The sequence below is a fragment of the Erythrolamprus reginae genome, chromosome 2, assembly GCF_031021105.1.
Source record: "Erythrolamprus reginae isolate rEryReg1 chromosome 2, rEryReg1.hap1, whole genome shotgun sequence".
Taxonomy (NCBI): Eukaryota; Metazoa; Chordata; class Lepidosauria; order Squamata; family Dipsadidae; genus Erythrolamprus; species Erythrolamprus reginae.
Genome location: NC_091951.1, coordinates 180,584,083 through 180,603,222, shown reverse-complemented (window position 1 = coordinate 180,603,222; position 19,140 = coordinate 180,584,083). Strand labels below are relative to the sequence as shown.

Here is a 19,140-nt window from a genome sequence, read left to right as displayed (position 1 = left end):
TAATGCTGAGGCTCCAATTGCACTTCTTGTCTGGACTACTTCAAAGGTCGAAGAGTGGGGTTGCAGAGAGAAGCCAGTCTGGACTATGGCAGAGCAGGCGCTCCCAAACTATGAAGCAGACTTCTTGTCCCGACAAAAATCCCTTTTTTATTAAGTTACTGTGAATTCTTCTCATTCACATCCAGCAAAGTCTTTCAAGGATAAATTTACAGTCACAGACTTCATCTGGCTTGGAGAGTTCAAGTTCAAAAGTTGTCAAGAAGTCTCTGAGAATCACGAACCAATTAAGTGAATTAATTTTCTCCTGCAAACTCCTCTCCCTTTTCGCTCCTCTTTCATTCCCTATGACGGGTCATTCATCATCCACCTATGGCCTTATTACAAAGTCAACCCTTGTTCCTCAGCTGTTCCTTTCATCTGGGCAGCTCTGTGCATGTGAACACTGGGAAAAGTTTCCAGCTGTGAATTTGCCTCACTGATGTCTGACTCCAAAGGCAACTGATAACTGTCAGGCTGCCCTGGTCCTATCTCTGCCTCCAATGCATAGCAATCGTCCGAGCCTTCCCCAGATTCCAGGACTGGCCTATCTTCCTCCACAGCCATCTCCCTGTCTGAATCTGCTGCCAACTCTACTGACTGCTGGCGGGCCACAATACAGTGTTCCCTTGATTTTTGCGGGTTCAAACTTCGCGAATGGCCTGTACCACGGTTTTTCAAAAAATATTAATTAAAAAATACTTCGCAGGGTTTTTTTCTATACCACGGTTTTTCCCACCCGATGACATCATAAATCATCGCCAAAGTAATAATTTTTGCAAATAAATGTTGTGATTCCGTCTGAGGCTCCTCAGGGAACGGCTGAACCTCTGCCGGCTCCATGCTCAGAGGGGGAGGATGAGGAACAGGAGGAGGAAGCCCAGGCAGACAGGGAGGAGGAATATCAGGCCGAGGGAGAGGGAGAACAGCCTGAGTCCCCCGGGGTGGAGCTCTCCCCAGCAAGCAGCCTGGAGTCCTTGGATGAAAATGCACAAGCCATCATCGATCTCAGGCAGAGAAGAGCAGCACAATGAAGGGGACAATTAGCCAGGTATTTCCAGCCCTAAATAGGCAACAGCTGGGTTTGGGTGTGGTTCTCCCCAGAAAGGCTGAAAAGGCAGACCCATCCTTCCTGTATTGTGGAGTATTATCTTTGGGAGTCCTGGGACCTGGCTGTGATCTTTGGCGTCTCTGATTCTGGCTTGTGGCCTTGAAGGCTGAAACCTTGGGGGGAAAGGCGTGGGTCTTATTCTCTAGAGTGGTGTGTGTGCCAGCAAGAAGTCTGCTGTATTGTCTGGCCGTCAGGACTCTGCTGTGAAGCCTCATAGCCTGCCTGTTGGGAAGAACAGTTTTTTCTCTGTGTTTATTTGTCAAACTATAAAGTGCCTTTGCTTTTACCAGCGTGTCTGGCTGTTTTTTCCAGTTGGTGTTGAAGTCTGGGGGCACCCAGACAGAACAATAAATAACAAAAAATAATTATTATTGTTAATAAATAATTATGTTTATAAAGTGTCTTATTCAATGGTGAGTACCAGTAATAATGGTGAGTAAAGGGTTGTTAAGGGAATAGGAAATGGTAATTTAGGGGTTTAAAGTGTTAAGGGAAGGCTTGTGATACTGTTCATAGCCAAAAATAGTGTATTTACTTCCACAACTCTACTTCGCGGAAATTCGACTTTCGCGGGAGGTCTCGGAACGCATCCCCCGCGAAAATCGAGGGAACACTGTACTAAGCACCTTGCTCTCAATTCTACAGCTTCTGATTTCTCAGCACTCGGGGGTGGAGGCTTTCCATGCTGCAGCAGGGGACGAATATGAGGAGAGTTCCCAGAAGGGGTCAGAGACCGAGCTGTATATCAGAGAGGATGGAGACTCTGGCACCCCGCAAGAGCTGCGACAGCGGATCCCCCACACCAACAGGTAAGGAGCAGCCGCGAGTTGATGTCCAAGAAGCAAAAACACACTGAAATCCCACAAGGGGATTTCATGAGGGGGTCCTCGCTCGCGCTATTTCAGCAATTCTTTGCTTCCGTGCATGCATGGAAGCAAAGAATTGCCAAAATCTTCTGCGTGCAAATGTCCCCTCATGAGATTATGCTTCTGCGCATGAGCAGGAAGCAAAAAAGCCAAAAAAATCAGAAAAAAGATGGCGCCCCCCGACAGACGGGCACTGGAGCGGTCGCACGCAAATGGCGCAATCTGGCAGCCGCCACCAGATTGGAGTGGCCTACCACACCAGTAGCAACCCACCACTGGTAAGGAGGACTCCTTGCACAGGATACAGAATCCTTGCAGATAAGTGAGATGATTCCTCTTTGGATCAAGTGCTCTGCCCTCTCTTCTTGCCAAGTATTCTGAATCTGAAGAAATTCTCTTCTTCTCTCCAGATAATTTCTTGAGACACTGCTGTGGTAGTCCGCTGCAGCTCCAAATAAATGAAGCATACGCTACTCTGGGTTACCATCCAGTTCATGAGATGCTAGTAATGGCTGGAAACCAGTAAAATATGTGTGTCTCTGTGTGTGCGCACATGTGTGTATACACACATACACACATTCCCTGGCTTCTCCCCACAATTGCATTATTATTATTATTATTATTATTATTATTATTATTATTATCATCATCATCATCATCATCATTTATTAGAGTTGTATGCTGCCCTTCTCTGAACTTAGTGGTGCAGTGGTTAGAATGCAATATTGCAGGCTAATTCTGCCAACTGCCAGCAGTTTGATTCTCACCAGGCTCAAGGTTGACTCAGCCTTCCATCCTTCCAAGGTGGGTAAAATGAGGACCCAGATTGTTAGGGTCAATATGCTGACTCCGCAAACCGCTTAGAGAGGGTTTGTTTGTAAAGCACTGTAAAGCAGTATATAAGTCTAAATGCTATTGCTATTTCTATTTCTGCTGTAAGAAATCAACAGCTTCTTGTTTGAGATTCTTCTGATCACTACCTAGAGACTACAAGTATTATATAGCAGTAGAATTTATATACCACTTCACAGTGCTTTACAGCCCTCTCTAAGCGGTCTGCAGAGAGTCAGCCTATTACCCCCAACAATCTGGGTCCCCATTTTACCAACCTTGGAAGGATGGAAGGCTGAGTCAACCTTGAACCTCCTGATATTCAATTAGCCAAACTGCTGGCAGCCGGTGATCAGCAGAAGTAGCTTGCAGCACTGCACTCTAACCACTGCGCCAACATTTGTAAATAAATAAATAAATTTCATTACTTGAAATAAAATTGGCAGTCCCTAAGCAAGAGATTGGTTTGTGTGTATCCCTGGGCATCTGTAGATGCACCTGTTACCCTTGTTCTTCCTCCGAGCCTCTGAAGCAGCCTTCAGGGGCAAAAAGGCTGCCCTGTTGTCGAATCAATGCTGAGTGTGAGAGCCTGAAAAAGTAATTCCTCCCTTGAAATTCTGGTTTTCCCCTGATTTTCAGTCCTAAATGTCTCCTCACGCCTCTGGCTGTTGTGTTCTCAGATAATTCTCTATTTATTCTTCTATAATTTCTCTATTAATTCTTCTTCTTCTGTGATGTTGTGCCCATCTCCCCTGAGGAAACTCTTTAGTGGGGAGGGGAAACTGAAAGCTGACCCCCCCTCACCCCTCGGTGAAATCCAGTCAGGGTCAACAGAACCTAGGACACAGAAGGCAGTGCACTGTGGGCTTTTGAATAACCTCTTGTTAATGCAGATCGGTTGAGTGGAGCTTTTTACCAGAAAGGGAGAGACAACGCTTGCTGTTTATGTACGTAATAATTTGATGCTTTAAAAGGTGAGCTCTCTTCTGCTGTCTTGCCTTGCAGCACATTGCTCAGCTGGGCTTTGGGAATCCCAGCAAGTTTACTCCTCCCCCACCCCCGCAGTCCTCAGAATTGCAGAAAACATTCTGGCTTTCGCTTTCGGCCCTCCTCATAGCTGCCTTACGTAGGCCGCCACTGCGACCTGCCACCATTCTCATCGCCGATGCAGTCTGTTGCCTCAGTTCTACATTTCTCGTGCCACGTGAAGGACAAACCCTCCTGCCTTTATGCCCCCTCCCTCCCTCCCTCCCTTCCCACCATCCGATTGATTCCGATCTTTCAAATGGCACCTTCCCGTCCATCTCTCCGTTGCCCTCAGTGTTCCTTATGGATGCATTATGTCTCTCAAGCTGCATGTGCTACTAAGGGGTGTAATAATACTCCCCCTTTTCCTCACGCCAGACCCAGGGCTGGTTTTCCCCCCCTACAGTCTCTGTAATATTGCTCTGCCCTTCTGTCTTTCTGCCCTGCAGTAATTTGGAGCTAGCAGACACGCCTCTGGGACAGCTGCACATGACTGTGTGGTACAACATGGATGCGAGGAAACTTATCGTGATCATTCATGCCTGCAGGTAACAAACATGGGATCTGTCTGTCTGTCTGTCCGTCCGTCCGTCCGTCCGTCCGTCCATCCATCCATCATCTATCCATCTATCCATCTATCTATCTATCTGATTTCCATGCCACCCCTCTCCAAAGACTCAGGGTGGCTTACAACATCCAGTGATACCCTGTCTTACGAACTTAATTGCTTCCGAGATGAGGTTCGTAAGGTGAAAGGTTTGTAAGATGAAACAATGTTTCCCATAGGAATCAATGGAAAAGCAAATACAAAACTCACCTCTGGACTTCCTTGTTTTTGCGATGCTGCGATTTCACTGAGGTTCCCCTCGCTGGGATTCCACTCGCTGGGATTCCCTTCATTTTTGCTGGCACTGCTTTGAATCCCAGGGAGGGGAGCCTCAGGGGAATCCCAGCAATGCAAAAACAGGCACTTTGCTGGCAATGAAAGTCCGGAGGTGGGATTTGCCAGCGAGGGGAGCCTCAGCGAAATCACAGCATTGCAAAAACACAGAAGTCCGGAGGTGGGGTTTCCCAGGGAGGGGAGCCTCAGGGAAATCCCAGCAGTGCAAAATGGGTGCTTCGCTGGCAACGGAAGTCCGGAGGTGGGGTTTCCCAGCAAGGAGAGCCTTCGGCTGGCAACGGAAGTCTGGAGGTGGGGCATCCCAGCTGCGGCGGCTTGGATTCGTAAGGTGAAAATAGTTTGAAAGAAGAGGCAAAAAAATCTTAAACACCGGGTTCGTATCTCGAAAAGTTCGTATGAAGAGGTGTTTGTAAAATGAGGCATCACTGTATAATAAAAAACAATAAAATACAATGACAAATCCAATTAATTAACTAAATAACTAAGCTAAAATCCCTAATTTAAAAAAAAATCAATCGTACACATTCAGACCTCAGTCATACGTAAGATTCATCGGCCAGGGGGCCTCGGATTTAATTGCTCCAAGCCTGGCGACATAAATGAGTCTTAAGACTCTTACGTTTGAGGAAAGGGGGAACAAACAGTGAATTTGGTATCACACACACACACCCCGAACGATTATTTAAGATTTTTTCCTATAGCTAAAGAACGCTGAGATCATTCTAAACCATCATTTTGGATGACTTTTCCCCCTAATTGCAGGCATTGTTTGCTCTGTTTTGATGACTGCCTTCAGGATACTGCCTGCAAGTAATCTGTGGAGAGTCTCAGTCATCTAGATCGTGGTTGTCTCAAAGGTGCTTTTTCAAAAGGCAAACTAGACTGGATTTTTTCTTTCTTTGAGGAAAAAGAACAAAACATTTCGCCTCTCATTTGAGATGCATCGTCAGTTGTGATGGCAGGGGAGGGGTGGGCATGGTGAGGGGGGTGGAAGGATAGATTGTGACCACGTAGCGGCAGGGTGGGGGTGGGGAGGTGGGAGGAAGGGAAGGGTGCATTTCTTTGCAGTCCTCCGGTCCGTTAGCTCTCTCCCTGAGGCCACTTAGAGGTTTATCTTTGCTTTCAGGCTCACCTGAATCAAGAGTGCAATAGGTTGAGGGATCTTCTTGGAACTGTTGTGCTGCAAGGGCTGTTTGGTAGACTGAGGATGGGTGGTGTCTGTTGAGAGAGAGCTGTTTGGTGTTAACATAAATGACCTCGTTTACTCCTCTGTCAAAGCAACGTTCCTCTCTATGCCATATGTTCAGTTCTGGAGACCTCACCTACAAAAAGATATTGACGAAATTGAACTGGTCCAAAGAAAGGCTGCAAGAATGGTGGAAGGTCTTAAGCATAAAACGTATCAGGAAAGACTTAATGAACTCTCTGGAGGACAGAAGGAAAAGGGGGGACATGATTGAAACATTTAAATATGTTAAAGGGTTAAATAAGGTTCAGGAGGGAAGTGTTTTTAATAGGAAAGTGAACACAAGAACAAGGGGACACAATCTGAAGTTAGTTGGGGGAAAGATTAGAAGTAATGTGAGAAAATATTATTTTACTGAAAGAGTAGTAGATCCTTGGGACAAACTTCCAGCAGACGTGGTTGGTAAATCCACAGTAACTGAATTTAAACATGCCTGGGATAAACATATATCCGTTGTAAGATAAAATACAGGAAATAGTATAAGGGCAGACTAGATGGACCATGAGGTCTTTTTCTGCCGTCAGTCTTCTATGTTTCTATGTTTCTATGTGGACTTTGCCGTCTTCAAAAGACTATTAGTAGATATCTAATACTTTCCACCAACGGATTCTATAGGAACGTTATAAAAAAAAATTAGTAAATCCTTCTGAAGGCAGATTATTACATCTGAGGTGATTCTGAGGACAATATACACAGGCATATCTTAGAGTGCGCTCTGGAAGAACAGTTGTGTATGAATATTGTGGTGGGCCGCCATCAACTCAGAAGAGATGGCATATGTTTTTTTTTTTAAGCAAATGATAAAATTGATGGATGAGGAGGGAAGGGGCTTGTTTTATTAAATAACTGTGGTTTCCTCTTGTTTGGGTGGTTGATTTTCTTTACCAAGCTTATCTTGAAATGATTCCTAGCTATTTATTTTCTAAACCAGAAGTTTCCATCAACCTTTCCAGCTCAGTGGACCAAAAGAAATGGGAGCAGCCATGGGTGGGGGGAATGGTTTTGTGTGTGTGCCTCTTTCACAAATTGATTGATTGATTGATTGATTGGATTTGTATGCCGCCCCTCTCCGTGGACTCGGGGCAGCTAACAACAGTGATAAAAACAGCAGCTTCACTCACGCTCACCCACCCCTTCCGTGGCCCGGTTTCTGAATGGGCTGCAGCCCAGCACCGGGCTGCGGGCTGGAGGTTGGAGACCCCTGTTCTAAACCATTTAGACACATTACTTGCTTTTCAAAGAGCCATTTCCTTTCACTACATTTCAGAAACCTCAAGTCCAATGGCAGGGATGTTCCTGATCCCTATGTCTCTTTGATCCTGCTGCCGGACAAATCTCGTGTCACCAAGAAAAAGACTACTGTACGGAAGAAAACTCTGAATCCCGAGTTCAATGAGAAGTAAGGGAAATTGGCACATATTACCATGTATGGTGGACGTGTTTAGTGGCAAAAGAATACTGGAATAAAGTAGAGAAATGGATAAATGAAATAACAAAGGAGAAGATTAAAAAATCTCCTGAATTTTTCTTATTAGGTATTTCAAATATTAAGTATAAAAAATAAATTTATTATTTAATAATACATATATTGGTTGCGGCAAGAATTACATTTGCGCAGAAATGGAAAGATAAGGAAATACCAAAGGACACAGAAGTTTATAAAAAAATTATGGAATGTGCAGAATTAGATATGATGACAAAACGCTTGAATAATCAAGTAGAAACAGAATATTATAAAATATGGAATAAATTGAATGGTGGGATTTTAAAAATAATATTACAAGTTAAACTAACAAGAATTTATAACTTTTTAAACTTATAGTTTTGAAATTTTATAAGTTAGAATTTAACAGTTTAAAAAAGGTTTACAGTAGAATAAATTTAGACGTTATTTGCTATATTATATGTTTTTGAATAAGTATTTTACAGACAAAGTAATTAATTAACATATAGAGTCAAATTTAATAAATATCTAATATAAATGTATGTTATTTTTCTATTGATTTGACTATAGTTAGGTTTTTATTTTTTGTAGTAGTTAGACTTCTAAGATAAGCGGAGCAATGGCAGCTCCTTGAGTGTTCAATGTTGTGTGTCTTTGTTTGTCCTTTTAAAAAAATTCAATAAAAATATATTTTTTTAAAAAAAAAAGAAGTAAGGGAGAAATATGCGAGATGGGGTAGGCTCGAAAAGGCCACCTTTGATACTAGAAAGAAAACATATTAGGGATCTGGGAACCTCACTAACATAAACTGATCCTTTCAATCGATTTGCCCATTTTTAATTAGGGCAACATTTGCTACTTCTTGCATTTTTTAAAGTGTTCATACATTGAAGGAGTTAAGCCATGATTGGAGCATGAATTCACATTTAATTAATTCATGCAAAATAAATGTTACTCTGGGTTTCTGTTCATCAAGTTACTGATAGAAATTTCCATTTTTTTCGGAGTGTAAGACACACCAGAGTCTTTGGGGAGAAAAATAGGGGAGGAGGGATTCTGCCTACCAGGTATTCATCTGGCTAGTCCCTAATCTGGTCAGTTGCAGCATGTTAGTTGGCTCACTGGTTTTGACGTTGGGGCTATGCTTCTAAAGCAAAGCTGATTGTCAGAGGGAGCAGCAATTAGAAAAGCAGGCAAAGCATGGAAGATCACCTAGCTCATGTTGGGGCTGAAAAGCAGCTTCAAAAGCATAGAGGCGTCTGTAATGTGGCAAATGATTTAGCTTTACTAGATAAATGGCCCAAGCAATGGAAACTGCAGTTTAATGTTTCCAAATGTAAAATAATGCACTTGGGGAAAAGAAATCCTCAATCTGAGTATTGTATTGGCAGCTCTGTGTTAGCAAATCTTCAGAAGAGAAGGATTAAGGGGTAGGGATTTCTGACAGTCTCAAAATGGGTGAACAGTGCGGTCAGGCAGTAGGGAATGCTTGGCTGCATAGCTAGAGGTATAACAAGCAGGAAGAGGGAGATTGTGATCCCACTGTATAGAGCGCTGGTGAGACCACATTTGGAATACTGTGTTCAGTTCTGGAGACCTCACCTAGAAAAAGATATTGATAAACTTGAACGGGTCCAAAGATGGGATACAAAAATGGTGGAAGGTCTTAAGCATAAAACTTATCAAGGAAAACTTCATGAACTCAATCTGTATAGAAGGGAAAGGGGGGACATGATCGAAACATTTAAATATGTTAAAGGGTTAAATAAGGTCCAGGAGGGAAGTGTTTCTAATAGGAAAGTGAACACAAGAACAAGGGGGCACAATCTGAGGTTAGTTGGGGGAAAGATCAGAAGCAATGTGAGAAAATATTATTTTACTGAAATAGTAGATGCTTGGAACAAACTTCCAGCAGATGTGGTTGGTAAATCCACAGTAACTGAATTTAAACATGCCTGGGATAAACATATATCCATTGTAAGATAAAATACAGGAAATAGTATAAGGGCAGACTAGATGGACCATGAGGTCTTTTTCTGCCGTCAGTCTTCTATGTTTCTATGGAGAAAGCTCCATAGAAACAGGCAATGCACCGAAGGAGTAAGAAAAGGCAGCAACTGTTCCAGGTAGCCATTTTGGGCACCACGTGTCAAGCATTTGGAGGCTGAAAACGCAACGCACGTAGCCCCAAAACACCAACCCTTGTTGTTGGCAATCTCTGCAGCCAGGAAGAGGATGCACAGAGGCCGAAGGGCGGGGTCCGGTAGGTGGGCGGGGCTACCTTCGGCGTATAAAATGCATCCCAATTTTCAGCCTCTTTTGGGAGGGAAAAAGTGTGTCTTATATTCTGAAAAATATGGTAGGTGCCATAGTCCAATCAGAATACAGGGAAATGCACCCTGAGGCAACAATTCTGAGGTAAACATTAGAGGTAAATTTGTTATTCACCTTTTATTTCGCTCATTACACCTCTAAGCCATCCAAAAGGTGCCTAGGGTCATTAAGGGTTTTCAAAGGCTTCTTCAGAAAAGCAGTAACTGCCCAACCAACGCTTTGGTCTTGTCACAGGTTTGAATGGGACCTCTCCCTGGAAGAAGCCCAGCGGAGGAAGCTGGAGGCCTATGTTAAAAACAGTGTCTCTTTTGTGTCCCGAGGAGAGCCAATTGGAAAGGTATGGAAGGCGGCCCTTGCTGGGCTTGCGCCTTTAAATAGCCGTCTTGCCAGCCGAATTCCAAGCGTGTGACTTTTCTTTCTTTGTTTCTCCTCCAGATACACATTGACCTCTCCCAAACGGACCTCACGCAAGGTGCTGCCCAGTGGTAAGTACAGGAGGAGAACAAGTAACAAGTAACATCTTGAATAAAGGCTAACACAATCCCAATTCTATATCACTTGTTGGATCTAAGATGGGTGACCTGGTGGAAAACTGGTCTTGTAAGAGCTGCATGGTTTGGGATTTTTGGTTTTCCCCACATGTGTCCTCTTGGAAATGGGGAGTTTTGAGGAGCTCATTTTATTATGCAGAGTCTTATGAAAAAAACGTCCACCCTAAAAGCTTGTAGTGATGGAGTCTCATTCTGTAACAACTCAGCTGGGAAACCCTTGAGAATTACATCCTCTAAGCTGCCATCTGTTGAGAGTTGTAAGATTGAAGCAAATGTCTAGTAGTTCATCCAGGTCAAGGCTGTCCCCAAAGGTGCTTTTTTTGAAACAGCAAGTGGAAATTTCTCGATTTTTCTTGAAGCCGTTTCACTTCTGATCCAAGAAGCTTCATCAGTTCTGAGTAGTAAGAAATAGAAAAGATTTTATACACTTTGCAGTCAGCCAATCATTAAAACTCTGAGGGTCCTTTAAGCCAGGGGTCCCCAACCTTTTGGACCTCAGGGACCACTACATTTATAATTTTAAATCCCGTGGACCACTAATATGAATCTAGCGCGTCGCTTGCTGAAGGGCCTGGACTCCCAGTGATGGGATGGGGTCCTTCAGGCTTTCTCTCTCTCTCTCTCTCTCTCCCTGTCTCTCTCTCTCTCCCTCTCTCTCTCCCCTTCTCTCTTTCTCTCTCTTTCCCCCTTTTTCTTTCTCCCCGTCTCTCTCCCCCCACTCGTTTTCTCTCCCCATCTCTCTCTCTCCTCCCTCTCTTTCTCTCCCCATCTCTCTCTCCCCCCCCCACTCTTTCTCTCTCGCCGTCTCTCTCTCTCCCCCTCTCTCTTTCTCTCTCTCTCCCCATCTCTCTCTCTCTCTCTCTCTCTCTCCCCTTCTCTCTTTCTCTCTCTTTCCCCCTTTTTCTCTCTCCCCGTCTCTCTCCCCCCACTCTTTCTCTCTCCCTGTCTCTCTCTCTCCCCTTCTCTCTTTCTCTCTCTGCCCCTTTTTCTCTCCGTCTCTCTCTCTCCCCCACTCTATCACTCTCCCCCTCTGTCTTTCTCTCTCTCTCCCTGTCTCTCTCTCTCTCCCCCCTTCTCTCTTTCTCTCTCTCTCTCCCCTTCTCTCTTTCTCTCTCTCTCCCCCCCACTCTTTCTCTCTCCCCCTCTCTCTTTCTCTCTCTCTCCCCCGTCTCTCTCTCCCCCTCTCTCTCCCCCTCTCTCTTTCTCTCTCTCACTCTTTCTGATTCTCCTGCGCTCTCTGGGTCTTGTATCTTCTTCAGCCTTTGTTGATGCTGGACGTTTCACTCCCGCCCTGGAATTTGGAGCAAATCTCCATCCCCTACCCTTCCTTTCTCAGGAGGGGAGGGCAAGGGGTCGACCAGCCATTGGTGGGTTTAGCCAACAGGAAGCCACAGCAGGGAGAAGAACGAGTCACAGGTTGCCAACACCCGTTGCTTCAGGCCGCCTGTGCCGCCATCCCTCCTCTTGCACCATTACCTCATTCTGCCCAGCAAGGGCTGCGCTGCAAAGTTGCAAGTTTCATGTAACTTCCTCTATGACGGAGATTTCCAACCCCACCATGAGCTGTCTGGCTGTTCCCATATTCCAGAGCTCTAGTCACAGGACCGGCCATTAGTCATCCCAAAGCAGCTCCTCCACCTGGGTGCGCCGCGAACCACCAAAATTTCCTCACGGACCACCGGTTGGTGGCCTGTGCTTTAAGCCACCTGGGAGAATAATCTATGTCCTCAGGTGGCTCATGTCTTCCCAATGACCCTCAGAATGTTAATGACTAAGCTGACTGCAAAAATTATAAATCCTTTCTATTCCCCCACCAGTTAATTAGAAGTGAAGAAGCTTCTTGGGTGAGAAGTGAAATGTCTTCAAGAAAAACCAAGAAAGTCCCGTTGCTATTTTATTTTAAAAAAAGCAAATTGGGACAAGATTGAAACAACTCTAAGAATGGGTCATGCTTTCTCTCCCTCACATCCTATTCTCTGGGACCTTAATGCTACAGGAGAAGAGATACTAACCAGGAGGAGTTGGATTAAACCTAGTAGGGAGATAGGTTCACAGGCCGTGATCTTGCTCTGAAATGGAACCGGAGAGTAGATAGAAAAGTATTTTGTGGATCCTCTATGGAGGATGCATGCGTCAGACACCTATCCAAAAGGGATTTGTTTTTGTTTTTTTGGACTCCCATCCTGAGCTATTTTCCAGAGTTTTTCCTCTCTCAACAACTTGATTCCCATCCATTCCATTATGAATGGGCTCTTTAGATTTAAAAAAAAACATTCTCACATGCCAAGGCCAAGCTGGGCATTCTTGTTCCTTTTTAATTTTTGTCAGTTGTGATAAGAATGAAGGTTGCACTGAGTCAACCCAAAAGCTTCTCCAGTCTGGTCTTCCATCCTCGTCATGTTATGTGTGGGAAGGCCACAAGTGGAACATAAAGCTACTTTTGGTGCAGCAGTTTCATAGTAACTCTCAGTAGATCCAGCCAATCTGCCACCAGCTAAAACAATGCCGAAATTCACATTAAATCTGAATTCTGTGAACGGAGCAAAATAAACTCCACGACCATCCTCATTCTTTAGCATTGTAGCCACCTGCAGTGTCCAAAAACAGGAACTGTCCTGGCACTGGAGAAAAAACATGATGAGAAAAATGATGGGCAATCATCGGCTTACTTACCAACATTTCAATAATGTTAGATGCTGGTGGCCATGGTGTCAAGAAGGAAGTGTCAGAAAATAAAAATGATCGTTGCAGCAGATGGATTGGAACCCATCCCTTTCGTAAAGGTCACCATGCCACGACAGTCATTTTTGTTTTGTTCTGTTTTTTGACCCTGCTGCAGAAGATGTTGGTGGTGGGGAAGGGCCTCCTTGCCAAGTAGGGAATGTTGAAAAAGTAGGGCTATTTTGACCACCCTTCCCTATATAAGGGGGCAAGAGAAATGCAAAATATCAACATATAGTTCCAAGGAAAGGGAGATGAACTGTAGGGACGGCAATGTCATATATCAGCGATGGGGAGCCTATTTCGGCTTGGGTGCCAAAAGGGTGCACACAGGGTAGCATGCTGACGGTACAACTGGGGTGTATGTCAGAGGTGGTAGTCAGTAAGTTTTGACCAGTTCTGGAGAACCAGTAGCAGAAATTTTGAGTAGTTCAGAGAACCGGTAAATACCGCCCCTGAGTGAGCCCGCCCTCATCTATTCTCTGCCTCCTGAATCCCAGCTAATTGGGAGGAAATGGGGGGTTTGCAGTAACCTTCCCTTGTCATGCCCACCAAGTCAAGCCACACCCATCAAGCCCTGACACCAAGCCAAGCCACGCCCATCAAGCCATGCCCAACAAGCCAAGCCACACCTAACAAGCCATGCCCAACAAGCCACACCACGCCCATGAAGCCATGCCCAACAAGACAAGCCACACCCATCATGCCCTGATATCAAGCCAAGCCACGCCCATCAAGCCATGCCCACCAAGCCAAGCCACACCCATCAAGCCCTGACACCAAGCCAAGCCACACCCAGCAAGCCATGCCCACCAAACCAAGCCACGCCCAGCAAGCCATGCCCAACAAGCCAAGCCATGCCCATCAAGCCATGCCCAACAAGCCACGCCCACAGAACCGTTAGTAAAAAAAAATTGAATCACACCACTGGTTGTGTGTGCGTGCGAGAGAGACTTCAGAACTTTGAATCCAGGTCACCCAGGTAGGACTGTTGTAACTTTGAGCAGTTGCTAAGTGACCGGTCATAAACTGAGGACTACCTGCATTTCCATACATAAGAATGTGGGAGAATGAGAAGCAGAAAATCTGTTTTCTCGGGCAACTTGGTTTACAACTTGAGATGGCTTTCTGGGGGTTACTTCTTCTTCTCCCAGACATCATAAATAGGCTTTGCTTATCTTGCAGGTACGACTTAAAAGACGACAAAAGCAGCTCCTAGTCTCCACAGTGCCTCCGCGATTCAAGGACTTGAGCTGGCATGAAGACAACCCCCCTGCCGCCACCACCACCACCACTGCTGCCGCCATCCTTCACTGCAAGGCTCCGGGCTCATCTTCCGCTGGATGGCTTTTTTCAGTGTCTTTGCTTTCTTAGGCAATCGTAGAATTGCATTTCTTAAACCTCCTTTTTTTACGTGTGAAACCAATAGGGGTAGAGAAATCACCCCAGTTGGATTATTTTTTAATTGCTATTTTGAAGGGAAGATGGACAAAGATTCACATTCTGCATCCACTTTGCATGCTTCTCTTGGCACTGAAAACCATGCGCTGCCTTTTCTCGTGACCAAAGAAATGGGCCTTTTTCATGTTTGTTTTCTCTCTGTTGGGACTGGTGTTTTCCTTCTAGCTGCCTTGGGAGCTGTGCCTTTCAGCGGCTAAAAAGATCAAGGACTGAACTGAAGTCAGGGCATTAGGTGAAAAGATACAAGGAAGACAACCTGGAGTGGCCAAGTATTTTTCTCCTTGAAGATAATAATGAAATAATGAAAACAAAGGTTTTCAAATAGGGCCACAGGTGTCTTCAAAGAGGAGACCGATCAGTTATTTAGAAAGGGTGATAAAGGAGACTGCAGTTCTGTCCTAATTCTCTTGGCTGGGCTCTCAAAGGCTATTTTCTGCAGCAAGGGAATGAAAAAGTGGACAAACGCAGAGGCCAAACATTTATTATTTGACATGTTTATGTTTTTCCCACATTGGGGGGAATCCACGCCTGAGCATTGGGCATTTAGCTGATACTCCAAGACGGAGTTATCCCATCCCATCTCTTTGCAAATCCTCACGTACCTACGATAGCAGGGGATTATTTCGCCATGCCTTTCTCGTTCTTTCTGCATCTGAATTTTTAAAAATCGAATCCGTTTTCTTCTTGGCTTGTTCCACTCTGTCCAGCCGATCCCAAAAAGGGACAGGTTGCTTTCTTTATGGATGCCGTGGCTTTCGTTGCTGTTTTTAATATGAATGTTGTTTGGTGCCTTCTTGCATTCTGGTCTTCGATCTGGTGTGGAGAGCAACGCTCTCCAGCCACACCAAGTTCTAGGACGGTGTGCATGCTGTAGCAAGGGAATTCTTCAATCTGCACTCCAAAACAGATTTTACAAAGCCTGCCTACCTATATTTGCATGATCTGCATTTTGATGACTTACAAACTACTTTGTACAGTAAGGAGGAAAAACAAATCAGTACAGAAAACCATGAGGAGGTGATGCTTCAAGGAGCCACCAAAAAATCACAAGAAATGAGATGTCCAGAAAAGACTTGTGCTGATTTCCAGATTATATGGCATGGTTTTTCTTAGCTAGCATGGATAAATTTTTTCAGATTTGCTACTGGGCTTTCCATATATGTAAAACTAAATCATTTTACCTCCCTTCACTGATAAATCACTGTTTGAAAATTTGCAACACTGGGCCATATTACAGTGCCATAGTTCATGGGCAGGGAGGGCAGCTGAGCTGAATTCCTCTTTTAAAAGAAAGCCAACTATTTTTACCCCAGTCACCCAACCATCCTCCTCCGGTGGGGAAAATGTATGTGCAGCCTGCTCCTGGCGTGACTTAGCAGCCGCATTGCGGTTGGGTTTTAATGGAAGTTTCTTTTTTTGTTACGAAAAGGAACATAACCGCATGTTATGTTCCGGATGGATTTTAAAGATCATGCTCGTTGGAGGCCTTGGAAGCCAAACCCCAGTAAGATGCCTCCGAGGGTCGAAGTTGAATTCTTCTCCTGTGGTGGGTCTTTCTGCTCTGGAAAGCAAACCTTTATTGCACTCCGACAATAAAGGTTTGAATTTTTTTTAAAAAGAAAGTGGACGTCCCAAAGCATTTCCTTGGCTCTGCTACCTTGATGTTCCACAGTCTGTTCCACTGATTCACTCCCGGTTACTCCCACATATACACTCCGTCAAATCAGAAGTGGGTTTCGGCTGGTTTGGACCAGTTCAGGCGGAACCGGTAGTAGCGGCCTGCGGGTGGGCGCACGCTCACATTTTTTGGTGCTTGGGCGAACCGGTAGGTCAATTATGTGAAGCTCACCTCTGGTCAAGTTCCCAATCGCTCTCCGTGCATTTGTTCTATTCACACGCCGTTGCCTCTCATCTCTAACCTAAGACCGCTCCTTTGTAATTTATAAATAGATTTTTAAAAATTGCCTATATCTCTTTGTACAATCATAGCGAATGTATCGGACGCAACAAATACGCCTCTCCGCTGGGTCTGGTGGAGCTGCTGCCCCCACAGGTTTGCTGGCAGAGTCTGCCCGTCGGGGGGTTTGAATCGCCCACTGCCTTCCATGCCAAAGCAAGCTTGCTGTCTTCTTCAAGCAGGCTTTGACCATGCAAGTGTGTTGCTGGTTATTTGTGCCTCTCATTAGCCACTGCTGTAATTTGTTGTAGCAAATAAACAAAGAGGAAAAAAAAACCTGTTCGTGCTTCATCATTAATGAATTTATTGATTTATTGATCTATTGGATTTGTATGCCGCCCCTCTCCGAGGATTCGAGGTGACTCACAACTTATAAAAAACAATATATCATATACCTATCTAAAAAATCCAATTAATATAACTAAAAAACTTTTAAAAACACGAAGAAGATTGAAAAACATTCATTACCATTCGCACAGCAAAACATACCACTCGTCGGCCAGGGTATGGGGGTTATTGAGGCTCGCAGTTGGCAACTGACTGTGGGTTACTCACAAATCCAATTGAGAGAAAAAACCTCGGACAAGAAACTTGAAAACAACTTTTTCTCTTTGGTGAGGCAACGTAGATTAAATCCAGGATGACCCTTTTATTGAAAGCAAACAAAGAAAGACAGGCTTCTGTGATGCTACATTTCACATGGGTCTGTTACACCAATTCGAACTCATAACGTATTATATAACCAAAATATAACCAATAAAAATCACACAACTTGTGCTACATTTCAAAGTGCTGATTCATGAGAAAAAGAAAGCAAGAGCGAGAGAAGGGCCCCATCAGCCCACCTCATGATATATAATGTTGCACTTTTCTTAGGCTAGCAGCAAAGAAGGCAAGATAAGAATGCAGGGAAGGAGAATGTTGCTAGAGAAACGGTCATCCTACGTGTCATGCTCAAGGTCTATGCTTTTCGCACGCACATTCCAAGACACTAGTTCCCGCGTTCCCACACCAGGGGGCTAAGGTCTAATGGCCCCAAGCCTGGCGGCATAAGTAGGTCTTTAATCCCCTCTGCCTCCAAAGGGGTGGAAAGAAGGAAGGTGAAGAATAAAAACATCATTTTGAGCCTTTCAACTTTCAAACGTTTTGCTGACATTCCAATCGTTTCCTCATGTTTGGGCAATGTGGTTCAAACGAGGTGCAAAATACATTCATTCATTCATTCATTCATTCATTTGACTTCTATGCTGCCGAATCCCTAAGGTCTCAGGGCAACATTTACAGGTATTTTCATCTTAACGGTTGGGTTGCTTCCTGCACTGTGTTCCTCACACTTTTTGATGTAGGTGAAGAAATTGAGTGATGGTCCTGCTTTGGGCTGTGGGGCAATTTATATATGGCAAGTGCCTAATACTTTAGTGTCAGAGGCTGCAGTTTATGTTCCTAACAGACTACCGTATTTTTGGAGTATAAGACGCACCAGAGTATAAGATGCAGCTTAGTTTTGGGGGAGGAAAATAGGGAAAAGAATCTACCTACCAGGTATTCATCTGGCTAGCGTCCTTGGTCTGGTCATCTTCAGCACATTATTTTATCCCCCTGGTTAAGGGCTTTAAAAAAACGTTATTCTGAGAGACTAACAATGAAAGAGCTTGCAAGCCAGTAGGAACTGGGAACATCGTTAGCACCTGAAAAGAAACAGTCTGAGCAAGTAGAGCAATGGAAAAAACCCTGCAAAGACTTAGGGCTTGGAAAACATTCTTCTTTGCAGAGAGTAACAATGAAAGAGCTTGCAAGTGGGTAAGAACTGGGAACATTGTTAGCACCTGGTTAAGGTTAGAAGAAACATTCGGAGCAAGTAAAATAATGAAACACACACACACACACACCCCACACACACAAAGACAGGGTTTGGAGAACATTCCTTGCAGAGAGTAGGGCTGGAAATAAATATCTGGAGCAAGTGAAGCAATGAAAAAACAACCTACAAAGACAGGGTTTGAAATTCATTCTTGGCAGAGAGTAACAATGAAAGTGCTTGCAAGCCGGTAAAAGCTGGGAGCATTGTTAGCACCTGGTTAGGGCTGGAAAGAAACTTACTCAGAGCAAGCTAGAGTAATGAAAAAAAACCTGCAATGACTTAGGGCTTGGAAAACATTCTTCACAGAGAGAAACATTGCCTGCAAGGTAAGAGCTGGGAAGATCATTAGCAGCTAGTGAGGGCTGAGAAAAAGCTACATTCAGAGTATAAGATGCACCCTAATTATCAACCTCTTAGGGAGGAAAAAGATGCGTCTTATACACCCAAAATATGGTAATTGCCCCATCTTGGATTAATTACAATAATCACTTATTACCATTCCTCATGGTTTTTTTTAAAATGGACACCAAAACACACTTTTCTATTATAAAAAGGCCTATTTAGAGGCATGATTCAAACATTGCCCAACATCTGCATAATGGCACACAATTGTTTTCTCTCTTACTGCCACCACAGGTGGAGGTTATTCAAGGAACGGCTGAAACCTGAACATGACATTTTCAGATATAGATAGCTTAAAGCTATTCTTATTGCCATTGCTCTTGCTACCCAACCCCACTGTATAAGCTTTAAAAAACAATCTACAAAAATATTTATTGGAAAAGCTGGTATTG

At 44.3% G+C, this 19,140-nt stretch overlaps 1 protein-coding gene across 1 annotated transcript in view; it reads left to right on the top strand.

The window, feature by feature from the left end:
* The window catches only part of ESYT1 (extended synaptotagmin 1), a 102,762-nt gene extending 86,626 nt beyond the window's left edge, over nucleotides 1–16,136 (top strand). The window contains exons 26-31 of the mRNA XM_070740590.1: nucleotides 1,793–1,956; nucleotides 4,320–4,418; nucleotides 7,285–7,416; nucleotides 10,030–10,132; nucleotides 10,231–10,280; nucleotides 14,253–16,136. Coding sequence (XP_070596691.1) covers nucleotides 1,793–1,956; nucleotides 4,320–4,418; nucleotides 7,285–7,416; nucleotides 10,030–10,132; nucleotides 10,231–10,280; nucleotides 14,253–14,286 — 582 coding nt within the window. The 3' untranslated portion in view covers nucleotides 14,287–16,136. The remainder of the gene's footprint in view (nucleotides 1–1,792; nucleotides 1,957–4,319; nucleotides 4,419–7,284; nucleotides 7,417–10,029; nucleotides 10,133–10,230; nucleotides 10,281–14,252) is intronic.
* Nucleotides 16,137–19,140: the final 3,004 nt, after the last annotated feature.